General features: G+C 50.7%; 2 protein-coding genes across 2 annotated transcripts in view; both read left to right on the top strand.

Moving 5' to 3' along the window:
* The first annotated feature begins 11,826 nt into the window (after positions 1-11,826).
* Positions 11,827-13,822, top strand: part of LOC141094290 (uncharacterized) — a 34,421-nt gene continuing 32,425 nt past the window's right edge. Inside the window, exon 1 of the mRNA XM_073580127.1 lies at positions 11,827-11,927. The gene's annotated coding sequence lies outside the window, so the exon portion shown is untranslated. The remainder of the gene's footprint in view (positions 11,928-13,822) is intronic.
* LOC141094200 (uncharacterized) overlaps positions 12,106-13,822 on the top strand; it is a 144,327-nt gene continuing 142,610 nt past the window's right edge. Inside the window, exon 1 of the mRNA XM_073579978.1 lies at positions 12,106-12,147. Within this exon, the coding sequence (XP_073436079.1) occupies positions 12,121-12,147 (27 nt within the window). The 5' untranslated portion in view covers positions 12,106-12,120. The remainder of the gene's footprint in view (positions 12,148-13,822) is intronic.

Raw genomic sequence — 13,822 nt, 5'->3', positions numbered from 1 at the left:
CCAGACCTCCCGGGTCTTCCTCCAGCTTACAGCTCCTACGCCGATTTTTTTGATAAGAAGGAAGCGGAGGTCCTCCCTCCACACCGACCGTTTGACTGCCCAATTGAACTTGTTTCTGGTTCAACCCCTCCAAGGGGCAGAATCTACCCTCTGTCTCCCGTGGAGACCACCGCCATGTCTGAGTACGTCCGAGAGAACCTCGCCAAAGGCTTTATACGGAAATCCTCTTCGCCCGCAGGAGCCGGGTTCTTCTTCGTCAAAAAGAAGGACGGGACTCTTCGGCCATGTATTGACTATAGGGGCTTGAATGAGATTACCATCAAGAACAGGTACCCTCTTCCACTCATTCCAGAACTGTTTGACCGTCTCAGAGGGGCTCGGGTCTTTACCAAGCTGGACCTCAGAGGAGCCTACAATCTGGTCCGTATCCGTGCAGGTGACGAGTGGAAGACCGCTTTCAACACTCGAGATGGCCATTACGAGTACCTGGTCATGCCCTTCGGTCTTTGCAATGCTCCTGCAGTCTTTCAAGAGTTCGTCAACGAGATCTTCCGGGACCTCTTGTACTCCTGTGTGGTCGTGTACTTAGACGACATCCTCGTCTTCTCGCCGGACCTCTCGTCCCACAGAAAGAGTGTCCGCCTGGTGCTTCAGCGGCTTCGGGAGAACCGTCTGTATGCAAAGATCGAGAAATGTCTCTTCGAACAGACCTCTCTGCCATTTCTGGGATACATTATCTCCGACGCTGGTCTAAGGATGGACCCCGAGAAGTTGTCTGCCATCCTCAAATGGCCTCGCCCCGTCGGATTAAAGGCGATACAACGATTCCTCGGGTTCGCCAACTATCACCGGCAATTTTTCTCCCACTTCTCCGCGATCACAAGACCCATTTCTGTGCTCACCCATAAAGGGTCTACTTCCAAGGATTGGTCTCCTGAGGCAGAGCAGGCCTTTCTGACCCTAAAACGGGCTTTCTCCACGGCTCCGGTCCTGCATCGCCCTGAGAGCGATCGACCTTTTGTACTCGAGGTGGACGCTTCCTCGACTGGTGCCGGGGCGGTGTTGTCCCAGAGAACCGTCTCCGGTCGCCTGCACCCTTGTGGCTTCTTTTCGAAGGCCTTTTCTCCATCCGAGTGTAACTACTCGATCGGTGACCGGGAACTTTTGGCTATCAAGTTGGCCTTGGAGGAATGGCGCCACCTCCTGGAAGGAGCTGTACATCCTTTTGTCATCTTCTCAGACCACAAGAATCTGGCCTATCTCCAGTCTGCCCAGAGACTAAACCCTCGCCAGGCCAGATGGTCTTTATTTTTTGCCCGATTTGATTTCGAGCTCCGATTCCGTCCCGGCAACAAGAATTCCTGTCCAGGGTCTTCCAACCACACGAATCCACGGAGGAACCGTCACATATCATTGATCCCACTAGGATCATCACCGTGGCTCCAGTGAACTGGCTTACTCCTCCGCCTGGCAAGACGCTTGTGCCAGAGAATCTCAAGCAAAAGGTTCTTCTATGGGGGCACTCCTCCAAACTGGCCGGCCATGCCGGAACTAAGAAGACTCTTGACCTTATCAAACGTCACTACTGGTGGCCCTCACTTCGCCAAGATGTACTCGACTTTGTGGCTTCTTGTCCATCCTGTGCAAAAAACAAGGTGCCACGGAGATCTCCGTCCGGCTTGTTGCTTCCGTTGCCTGTCCCTACGGTTCCTTGGGAGAACATCGCCATGGATTTCATCACCGATCTACCCTGCTCTGCGGGCTGCACAGTCATCCTGGTGGTGGTGGATCGTTTTTCCAAGATGGCTCACTTCATCCCTCTGCCGGGTCTTCCCTCAGTGCCAGAGCTGGCCAAAATCTTCATTCATCAAGTCTTCTGGCTTCATGGTCTACCTCGACGCATTGTGTCTGACCGAGAGGTTCAGTTTACCTCCAAGTTCTGGCGTTCGCTTTGTAAGCTCATGAACGTTTCCCTCGACTTCTCCTCGGCCTACCATCCACAGTCCAATGGACAAGTAGAGCGTACCAACCAGACGCTTACGGGATACTTACGCCACTTCTCTAACGCCCACCAGAACGATTGGGTCAACTTACTCCCCTGGGCAGAGTTCGCTTATAACAACCATGCTGGTGAGTCTTCGGCCAAGTCTCCGTTTTTCATTGTTTTTGGCAGACATCCTGGTGTTCCTCTTCCGATAACCCCTGACTCTGAGGTACCCGCGGCCAATGCCTTGTCCTCGGAATTTTCTAAGATTTGGGCTGAGACCAACACATCACTCAAGAGATCCGCTGATCAGATGAAGAACTATGCTGACAAAAAGAGGTTGGATTCTCCTCCGTATCGTGTTGGCGACAAGGTCTGGCTCTCCTCCAAATTCGTCCGACTAAAACTGCCCTCTTACAAGTTGGGTCCACGCTACATTGGTCCGTTCGAAATTCTGGGACGTATTAACGAAGTTGCCTACAAATTGAGGTTGCCTGCTTCGCTCCGGATCCCGAACACCTCTCACGTCTCTCTCCTGAAGCCTGTGGTGCTGAATCGTTTCCACTCCTCGCTTGATCTTGGTCCTCAGCTGGTGGGGGCTGACAACATTTTTGAAGTACAGGACATCCTCGCTGTGAAATGGGTTAGAGGTAGGACTTTCTTTCTCGTTGATTGGAAGGGCTTTGGTCCTGAGGAGAGATCCTGGGAGCCTCGGGAGAATATTAATGCTCCCCGTATCCTCAAGAGGTTTCTTGTTAACCTCCGGGGGGGGGCGGCTTAGGGTAGGGGGTACTGTTACACCGCTCCGCCATACTCACCCGGCCTCCGCTCCCACGCCGCAGCCTCTCTCCACCCGACGGCCGCGGCGGTCACCTGAGACAGGTCCGCGACCGATGCCTTCCCTGCATGCTATGCGCATGCGCCATAGGCCGCGGCCGCGCCTCCTTCCTGCTTCTTATGCTCCCGCTGTGCCCTAACCCGGAAGCACCTGTGGACCAATGGCTGACCAGACGGGGCCATATCAGGCCGCTTCCCCCTGAGGGAGGCGCCTGATCGTTGTGTTTCCTGACACTCTGGCCTCGCTCCATCGTACACACACTGCTGCTGCAGTTCCTGTCTCGGCTGCTCCTCACAGCAGCTTCTCAGTCCCGCTACCTGTGTTCCTGCCGACCTACTCCAGTCCTGCCTTGTGTTCCTGCCGACCTACTCCAGTCCTGCCTTGTGTTCCTGCCGACCTACTCCAGTCCTGCCTTGTGTTCCTGCCGACCTACTCCACTCCTGCCTTCGGTGTTCCTGTCGTCCTACTCCAGTCCTGCCTTGTGTTCCTGCCGACCTACTCCAGTCCTGCCTTCAGTGTTCCTGTCGTCCTACTCCAGCCCTGCCTTGTGTTCCTGCCGTCCTACTCCAGTCCTGTCTTCAGTGCTCCTGCTGTCCAACTCCAGTCTCAGTCTTACTCCGGTCCATCCTGAGCCGCCCCTCTCGGTACCGGCTACCGTGGTACTCGAACCCTTGGGCCTGCTCCTAACGGTCCATGTATAGGGGTCGGTTCCACCTGGCAGCTCGCCCGGGGCCCCTCGGTGCCACGGTCCAGAGGGTCCACTCTCGGAGTTTCCCGCTCTGACCACCCGCGCTAACAACCTTCTTGTGGAGGTGTGAACTGTGTCCATGTAATGAGTCATGAATCCAGGTGTTAAATTGAGTCCTATTGTTAGAGATTGAAACATATTTATAAATCTAAACTCCCAGATTTTTATTTCTCTGTCACTATTAAAATGACCTTTCAATATTAGGGCTTTTAGATCTGCCATACTGTGTCCAGGTCTAGAGAAGTGTATTCCTACAGGCGGCTCCAGCTCGCTCATTATTCATCGTATGTCTATGCAGATTCATCCTTGTTTGTAGTTTTTGTTTAGTTTCCCCGATGTCTGTCCCTGCATTGCACCTTGTACATTGTATCAGTACCTTGTAAGAGTAAGAAATACAAGAGCTGCACCCACATATCACCACCAGATAAAGTCCCCATACCCAACACAAAGCAGGACTAGAAGATCATGGAGACTTCTTGATTAACGAGAAGAGAGAGAGCAGAAAAAAAAAAAATCTTAGCCCTAACCTCCTATATATTCAGACATAGCTAGGGGGAGCATTTATGCAGGGGGCATTTAGGCACATGTAATCGAAGTACATGTATCAAAGTACTACTGGCAGTTATAACATGGCAGTTAGACAGGGCAGGAGACAGGTAAGACATTTATATACATCTACTCCCTGTACATTTGGAGCACATCAAATATATACCATATGCATTTGTGTAATTTTTATCCTGGCCGCTGCATTCACACACATCCACCGCCCTGGCATTAACTCTCTACACTCCATCCATATCGGCCCCTCGCTCCTTTCCTCTCCTATGTATAGCACTCACGCTCTTTTCACATTGTTCAGTCTCACCATTCAACATCAGAGACGCTCTCACAAATCACTTAACCATCTGCTCACTCTTTCTATCCTCCTCCTAGTCGCAGGAGACATTGCTCCCAACCCTGGTCCCCAATGTTATAGAAAGTCAAACCCCCCGACTGCTACACTCAAAAACCCATCTAATCTTATTAATATTCCCTGCATGCCATCTGTCTCTCTAGACTGTGCACTTTGGAATTCTCGCTCAGTGTGTAACAAACTCTCCTTCATCCATGACTTCTTCCTTTCTAATTCTCTTAACCTCCTGGCTCTTACTGAAACCTGGATCCAGCAGTCAGACACTACCGCTGCTGCTGCTCTTTCATACGGGGGGCTACACTTCTCTCATACCCCAAGATCAGACAATAGAGCAGGTGGAGGCGTTGGTCTTCTCCTATCAGCAAAATGTACATTTCAGGTTATCCCTCAACTACCCTCACTAGTCTTCCCTTCTTTTGAGGTCCATGCCGTCAGACTCTACACCCTCTTCTCCATGCGAGTGGCGGTGGTATATCGTCCTCCCGGCCACTCCCATCAGTTCCTGGATCATTTTGCCACTTGGCTTCCACATTTTCTCTCCTGTGACATCCCTACCCTCATCATGGGAGATTTCAACATCCCCATTGCTCTTCCCCTCTCACCATCTGCTACTCACCTTTTATCTCTAACCTCCTCATTTGGCCTTTCGCAGCTTACTAATTCTCCAACGCATGAAGACGGAAACTCCCTCGACTTGGTTTTGTTTTGCCTTGTTTTTCTGGATTTCTGCCATTCCCTGCTGGGGTATGCTGAATTCCTTTTCGCTCTGTCTTCAGAAAATACCTGAGTACTGATATAGTCTTTTTGAAGCCTAGAGTCTTCAGGGCTTTTTCCCCTATCAGTCTGTTGGCTCTTGTTTTCATAGGGTTTTGGCGGATTGCAGACAGCAGCTTTTCTATCCTGTCCTATTTAGTTAGCTTGGGCCCCATCATTTGCTCAGCCTATCTTTCTATCTGTGTGAGTGTTTTTTCATCTTGCTTCACCGTCATTATATGTTGGGGGCTGCCTTTTGCTTTGGGGTCTGCTCTGGGGCAGTTTAGATTTCCCTTTCTGTCTTTAGGCTATTTAGTACTCCGGCTGTGATCGAAGGGGTCTAGGGCTCCGTAGGAACCCCCCACGGCTACTGCTAGTTGTTGTTGATAGGTTCAGGGGTCTGCAATCCGATGGCTGCCAACTTCTCTGGTTTTCTGGACTTAGCTAGTATTTCTGTTTTTGCCTCCTACGGTGACTCATTCATAACAGAGGACAGTGCATGGTATGAGGTGATTGGGAGATAATTTCCTGTCGAATCTGGTCAATTTTTTCTTTGAAGTACTTGGCCAGATCGTCAGCTCGGAGCTCCGTGGTTGGGGCCTGTACTCTTGGATTGAGTAGAGAATGAAAAGTGTCAAAGAGACGTTTCGGGTTATTGGACAGTGAGGTGATGAGGGTGTTGAAATAGGCTTTTTTGGAGAGGTGAAGGGCAGTGTTGTATGTTCTAAGCATAAACTTAAAATGAATGAAATCTTTGTGTAGATTTGGATTTTCTCCACAGACGTTCGGCGCACCTGGAGCACCGCGTTGTGGTGTTCTATTTATAGGGGGTGCAAATTCATCCAGGGCACTTTGAAGTGTTTCATTGTAATGCTTCAATGCAGTATCAGGACATGAGAGGGAGGGGATAGGGGCCAATGAAGACTGCAAGTTCTTCATAAGTTTCTGGGTGTTAATGGCCTGTATGTTTCTATAAGTCTGGACAGTGGGGGTGACCTGAGCAGCGTGGCAGTTCTTGATAGAGAATGAAAGAAGATTGTGGTCAGAGAGCGGGAGAGGGGAGTTTGCAAAATCATCCACTGCACAAAGCCGAGAGAAGACCAAGTCGAGGGAGTTTCCATCTTCATGCGTTGGAGAATTAGTTGTTCCTGGGGTGGCACCTCTGGACCCTGTATTGGTTGAAGGTAACATGGAATATGAGGTAGAGAAGATACTGGATTCCCGTCTGGCTAGACGGAGACTCCAGTATTTGGTTAAGTGGAAGGGTTATGGTCAGGAGGATAATTCCTGGGTCTCTGCCTCTGATATTCATGTCAAAAGATTGGTGCGTGCCTTTCATCGGGCTCACCCTGATCGCCCTGGTGGCGCGGATGAGGGTTCGGTGACCCCTCCTCAAGGGGGAGGTACTGTTGTGAGTTCATTTTCCCCTTCACCATTGAGATCTGATGAACTCCCTCTTCTGGTGAAGGAAGGTAGTGAGGCTGATTACCAAGCACCTGAGCAGAATGATGATGACTGGGTGACTGGAATTGCTGACTGGATATAAGGCAGCCGATGCCCTTCTGCCTTGCGGGTGATTTCTCTGAGGGATTCTAGGAGACCAGTCTGATTCCTGCTACTCAAAAGCTAAGTTTTCTGCTCCGCTTTTTGCATTTGTGTTTTGGTTTTGTTTTGCCTTGTTTTTCTGGATTTCTGCCATTCCCTGCTGGGGTGAGCTGAATTCCTTTTTGCTCTGTCTTCAGAAAATACCTGAGTACTGATATAGTCTTTTTGAAGCCTAGCGTCTTCAGGGCTTTTTTCCCTATCAGTCTGTTGGCTCTTGTTTTCATAGGGTTTTGGCGGATTGCAGACAGCAGTTTTTCTATCCTGTCCTATTTAGTTAGCTTGGGCCCCATCATTTGCTCAGCCTATCTTTCTATCTGTGTGAGTGTTTCTTCATCTTGCTTCACCGTCATTATATGTTGGGGGCTGCCTATTGCTTTGGGGTCTGCTCTGGGGCAGTTTAGATTTCCCTTTCTGTCTTTAGGCTATTTAGTTCTCCGGCTGTGATCGAGGGGTCTAGGGCTCCGTAGGAAGCCCCCACGGCTACTGCTAGTTGTTGATAGGTTCAGGGGTCTGCAATCCGATGGCTGCCAACTTCTCTGGTTTTCTGGACTTAGCTAGTATTTCTGTTTTTGCCTCCTACGGTGACTCATTCATAACAGAGGACAGTGCATGGTATGAATTCAGCATACCCCAGCAGGGAATGGCAGAAATCCAGAAAAACAAGGCAAAACAAAACCAAAACACAAATGCAAAAAGCGGAGCAGAAAACTTAGCTTTTGAGGAGCAGGAATCAGACTGGTCTCCTAGAATCCCTCAGAGAAATCACCCGCAAGGCAGAAGGGCGTCGGCTGCCTTATATCCAGTCAGCAATTCCAGTCACCCAGTCATCATCATTCTGCTCAGGTGCTTGGTAATCAGCCTCACTACCTTCCTTTACCAGAAGAGGGAGTTCATCAGACCTCAATGGTGAAGGGGAAAATGAACTCACAACAGTCCTCCCTCCCCCACTGCATCTAGCTCACGCTCTGATTTTGAACCAGTCACAGAAGATGAAGTAAGCAGGCTCCTTGCATCTTCTCGCCCAACCACTTGCACCAGTGACCCATTTCCGTCATATCTCCATCTCCTCCAATCCCTTTCCCCTGCTGTGACCCCTCACCTAACTAAAATATTTAACCTCTCTCTCTCTTCTGGTATTTTTCCCTCCTCATTTAAGCATGCCATCATACATCCACTACTTAAAAAACCATCCCTCGACCAAAACTGTGCCGCTAACTATAGATCTGTCTCTAATCTTCCCTTCATCTTTAAACTCCTGGAACGCCTGGTCCACTCCCGTCTTATCCGCTATCTCTCAGAAAACTCTGTTCTCGACCCTCTCCAATCCGGTTTCTGCTCTCTACACTCCACAGAAACTGCCCTCACTAAAGTCTCTAATGATCTGCTAACAGCAAAATCAAATGGTCATTACTCCATGGTAATTCTCTTGGATCTCTCTGCAGCATTCGACACTGTGGATCCTCAGCTCCTCCTCACTATGCTCCGTTCCATTGGCCTCAAGGACACCATTCTCTCATGGTTCTCCTCCTATCTCTCCGACCGCTCCTTTACTGTATCTTTTGCCGGTTCCTCCTCCTCTCACCTTCCCCTTACTGTTGGGGTCCCTCAAGGATCAGTTCTAGGCCCCCTCCTCTTCTCCTTGTACACTGCCCCTATTGGTCAAACAATCAGTAGATTTGGTTTCCAGTACCATCTCTATGCTGATGACACCCAATTATATGCTTCTTCTCCTGACATCATGCCAGCCTTTCTAGAAAACACCGACGATTGTCTAAACGCTGTGTCTAACATCATGTCCTCACTATATCTGAAACTGAACCTGTCAAAGACTAAACTCTGTTGTGAGTTCATTTTTCCCTTCACCATTGAGGTCTGATGAACTCCCTCCTCTAGTGAAGGAAGGTAGTGAGACTGATTATCAAACACCTGGGCAGCTAGATGATGACTGGGTGGCTGGAATTGAGGACTGGATATAAGGCTGCCGACGCCCTTCTTCCTGGCTGGTGATTTTCCTGCTGGATTCTTGGAGACCAGTCTGATTCCTTCATCTCAAAGCTAAGTTTTTCTGCTCTGCTTTGTACTCTTCAGTTTTGTTTTTGTTTTGCCTTGCTTTTTGGGAGTTCTGCCATCCTCGGCCGGGGGTGAGCTGAATTCCATTTTTGTCTCTGATCTGTTGATATTTTTCTCTGTCTTCAGAATATACCTGAGTGCTGATATAGTCTTTTGAAGCCTAGGGACTTCAGGGCCTGTTTTTCCTATCAGTCGGTTGGCTCATTTTGATAGGGTTTTTGCGGATGGCAGACAGCAGCTTTCCTATCCTGTCCTATGTAGTTAGCTTGGGCCCCATCATTTGCTCAACCTATCTTTCTATCTGTGTTAGTGTTTTCATTTTGCTTCACCGTCATTATATGTGGGGGGCTGCCTATTGCTTTGGGGTCTGCTCTGGGGCAGTTTAGTTTTTCCCCTTTCTGTCTTTAGGCTATATAGTTCTCTGGCTGTGATCGAGGGGTCTAGGGCACCGTAGGAACCCCCCACGGCTACTGCTAGTTGTTGTGGATAGGTTCAGGGGTCTGCAATCCGATAGCTGCCAACCTCTCTGGTTTTTCTGGACTTAGCTGGTATTTTGTTTTTTCCTCCTTCGGTGACTCATCATAACAGAACTCCTTGTGTTTCCTCCCTCTACTAAGGTACCTATACCCAACATTGCCATTTCTGTGTGTGGTTCCACTATTACTCCCCAGCAACAGGCCCACTGTCTTGGTGTCATACTTGACTCCGAGCTTTCCTTTACCCCCCACATTCGATCACTGGCTCACTCTTGTCATCTGCACCTCAAAAACATTTCTAGAATTCGACCTTTTCTTACTTTTGACTCTGCAAAAACTCTTACTGTCTCTCTTATTCATTCTCGTCTCGACTATTGTAAGTCTCTTCTTATCGGTCTCCCTCTTACCAAACTCTCCCCCCTCCAATCTGTCTTGAATGCTGCAGCCAGGATCATATTCCTCACCAATCGTTACACCGATGCCTCTACCTTATGCCAGTCATTACACTGGCTACTCATCCACTCCAGAATTCAGTATAAACTTATTACCCTCACCCACAAAGCCCTCCATAGCTCAGCACCACCCTACATCTCCTCCCTTGTTTCAGTATACCATCCTACCCGTGCCCTCCGTTCTGCTGATGACCTGAGGTTAGCATCCTCAATAATCAGAACCTCCCACTCCCGTCTTCAAGACTATACACGTGCTGCGCCAATTCTTTGAAATGCACTTCCCAGGTCAATATGATTAGTCCCCAATCCCCACAATTTTAAGCGTGCCCTGAAAATGCATTTATTCAGACTGGCCTATCGCCTCAACATATTAACCTAATCTATCCCTGTGTGGCAGAGCCAAAAGTTTTCACCATAACCAGATTTCCCGCATCATGTTCCCACATGCTTTATGCATCCATTAGCCCTCTGTGTCTGTACTGTTACACACTTAACATTATGGCTGGTCCATACAATCAGGGCAACTGTCACCACCCACCTTTCGTGTCTCCCTTTTTTCCTCATAGATTGTAAGCTTGCGAGCAGGGCCCTCATTCCTCTTGGTATTTGTTATAATCTACTGTATGTGATTATGTGATTATTGTTATGCTGTAATGTCTATTGTCTGTACAAATCCCCTCCGAAATGTAAAGTGCTGCGGAATATGTTGGCGCTACAGAAATAAAATTTATTATTATTATGTACATCCTCCGTCGTACACACACGGCTCTGCTCCGTATACCCCGTACACACGCGGCTCTGCTCCGTACACCTCGTACACACGCGGCTCCGCTCCTTAAACCTCGTACACACGCGGTTCTGCTCCGTACACCCCGTACACACGCGGCTCCGCTCCGTACACCCCGTACACACGCGGCTCCGCTCCGTACACCTCGTACACACACGGCTCCGCTCCGTACACCTCATACACACGCGGCTCCGCTCCGTACACACACGGCTCCGCTCCGTACACCTCGTACACACACGGCTCCGCTCCGTACACCTCATACACACGCGGCTCCGCTCCGTACACACACGGCTCCGCTCCGTACACCTCGTACACACACGGCTCCGCTCCGTACACCTCATACACACGCGGCTCCGCTCCGTACACCTCGTACACACGCGGCTCCGCTCCGTCCACCTCGTACACACGCGGCTCCGCTCCGTACACCTCATACACACGCGGCTCCGCTCCGTACACCTCGTACACACACGGCTCCGCTCCGTACACCTCGTACACACACGGCTCCGCTCCGTACACCTCGTACACACACGGCTCCGCTCCGTACACCTCGTACACACACGGCTCCGCTCCGTACACCTCATACACACGCGGCTCCGCTCCGTACACCTCATACACACACGGCTCCGCTCCGTACACCTCGTACACACACGGCTCCGCTCCGTACACCTCGTACACACACGGCTCCGCTCCGTACACCCCGTACACACGCGGTTCTGCTCCGTACACCCCGTACACACGCGGCTCCGCTCCGTACACCTCGTACACACGCGGCTCCGCTCCGTACACCTCGTACACACGCGGCTCCGCTCCGTACACCTCGTACACACGCGGCTCCGCTCCGTACACCTCGTACACACACGGCTCCGCTCAGTACACCTCGTACACACACGGCTCTGCCACATCCACACTGTAAACCCCTCCTGACCCCACACAGAAACTTCCCCTCATCCAGCACCATGACAACCAGCACAGCAGAGTCCTGCACACACTGAGGCCCCTGATCATGTGACCCCTGACTCCTCCCCTCCTGTGACCTCATCACAGGTCCTGTGCGCACAGAGCAGCCATATATGTGGAGTGCGGCTCTGCGGGTGGAGGTCGGTGCTGGAGGCTCCATTATTCTCTATGTGGAGTGCGGCTCTGCGGGTGGAGGTCGGTGCTGAAGGCTCCATTATTCTCTATGTGGAGTGCGGGTGGAGGTCAGTGCTGGAGGCTCCATTATTCTCTATGTGGAGTGCGGCTCTGCGGGTGGAGGTCGGTGCTGAAGGCTCCATTATTCTCTATGTGGAGTGCGGGTGGAGGTCGGTGCTGGAGGCTCCATTATTCTCTATGTGGAGTGCGGCTCTGCGGGTGGAGGTCGGTGCTGGAGGCTCCATTATTCTCTATGTGGAGTGCGGCTCTGCGGGTGGAGGTCCATGCCGGAGGCTCCATTATTCTCTATGTGGAGTGCGGCTCTGCGGGTGGAGGTCAGTGCCGGAGGCTCCATTATTCTCTATGTGGAGTGCGGCTCTGCGGGTGGAGGTCTGTGCTGGAAGCTCCATTATTCTCTATGTGGAGTGCGGCTCTGCGGGTGGAGGTCAGTGCTGGAGGCGCCATTATTCTCTATGTGGAGTGCGGCTCTGCGCGTGGAGGTCGGTGCTGGAGGCTCCATTATTCTCTATGTGGAGTGCGGCTCTGCGGGTTGAGGTCAGTGCTGGAGGCTCCATTATTCTCTATGTGGAGGTTGGTGCTGGAGGTTCCATTATTCTCTATGTGGAGTGTGGCTCTGCGGGTGGAGGTTGGTGCTGGAGGTTCCATTATTCTCTATGTGGAGGTTGGTGCTGGAGGTTCCATTATTCTCTATGTGGAGTGCGGCTCTGCGGGTGGAGGTCGGTGCCGGCGGCTCCATTATTCTCTATGTGGAGTGCGGCTCTGTGGGTGGAGGTCGGTGCCGGAGGCTCCATTATTCTCTATGTGGAGTGCGACTCTGCGGGTGGAGGTCGGTGCCGGAGGCTCCATTATTCTCTATGTGGAGTGCGGCTCTGCGGGTGGAGGTCGGTGCCGGCGGCTCCATTATTCTCTATGTGGAGTGCGGCTCTGTAGGTGGAGGTCGGTGCTGGAGGCTCCTTTATCCTCTATTCATCTAATCACACAGACGCTCTGGAGGAGGCCACGTCTCACAGCAGTTGCTCCCCATTAGAAATGAGGGAACCTTTCAAGGTTCGGTTCGTCTAACGTCCCGGTTTGACAAACATACCCGAACCCCATTGAATTCAGTGGGAGGCAAAACCAAACGCATAGACAACACCTTCAGGAGCCAAAAAGCTTCTCACACAGCTGAAATTAGGGGCAGACACCAGGAAAAGTGTCACCAATTGACCCAAAGTACAGATAGTATAATTGTGCAGCATGGATGCCTGGAGCAGAGCCTGGAGCAGCATCTCTATCTGAAACACTGATCAGGAACAGGTGGATGAGTGACAGGTGAAGGCCTGGTGCTCTGAGAGCTCTGCCAAATTCAGGCAGCACACATGAAGGAGACCCAACTTGGAGTCTCCACATTTCAGAAAATTGTCACACATGCCCAAAGTGGCACCAATTTCCCACAGTAGGAATAGTATAATTGTGCAGCATTTTGACATTTTCTGTTACTGGATGGGCTACTCCACTCCCTTTCTTTTGCAGCTGCTCAGCGGTATTATTTGTTATAGCACAATTTATGTGTAAAGGGGTGTACATAATAAAAACAAGTGCAATAATCTTAAACAATGCAAGTCACTGACTGATACAGAAGGAGAGAGGACCTTCCCCGTGAGGGATCACAGTCTACAAGGGCTGAGTGAGGATACAATAGGTGAGGGTAGAGCTGCTTGGGCAGCGGTATGGTGGAGAGATGGTTACTGCGGGTTGTAGGCTTGTCGGAAGAGGTGGTTTTTCAGGTTCCTTCTGAAGGTTTCTACAGTAGGCGAGAGCATGGTATGTTGGGGTAGAGACTTCCAGAGTAGGGGGGATGTGCAGGAGAATTCTTGTATGTGATTATGATAAGAGGGGAGTTGAGAAGGAGTCTTATGAGGATCGAAGGTTGCCTGCAGGTAAGTTTTGGGACATGAGGTCACAGATGTATGGAGGCCACAGATTTTGGAAGGTTTTGTTTGCCATTGTTAGGGTTTTCAACTGGTGTCTGAGTAATGGGGAGCCAGTGTAGGGATTAACAGAG

This window comes from Dendrobates tinctorius, unplaced genomic scaffold (genome assembly GCF_039654945.1).
Source record: "Dendrobates tinctorius isolate UK_male_01 unplaced genomic scaffold, ASM3965494v1 ptg000063l, whole genome shotgun sequence".
NCBI classification, from domain to species: Eukaryota; Metazoa; Chordata; class Amphibia; order Anura; family Dendrobatidae; genus Dendrobates; species Dendrobates tinctorius.
This window is presented reverse-complemented; position numbering and strand designations above follow the sequence as displayed.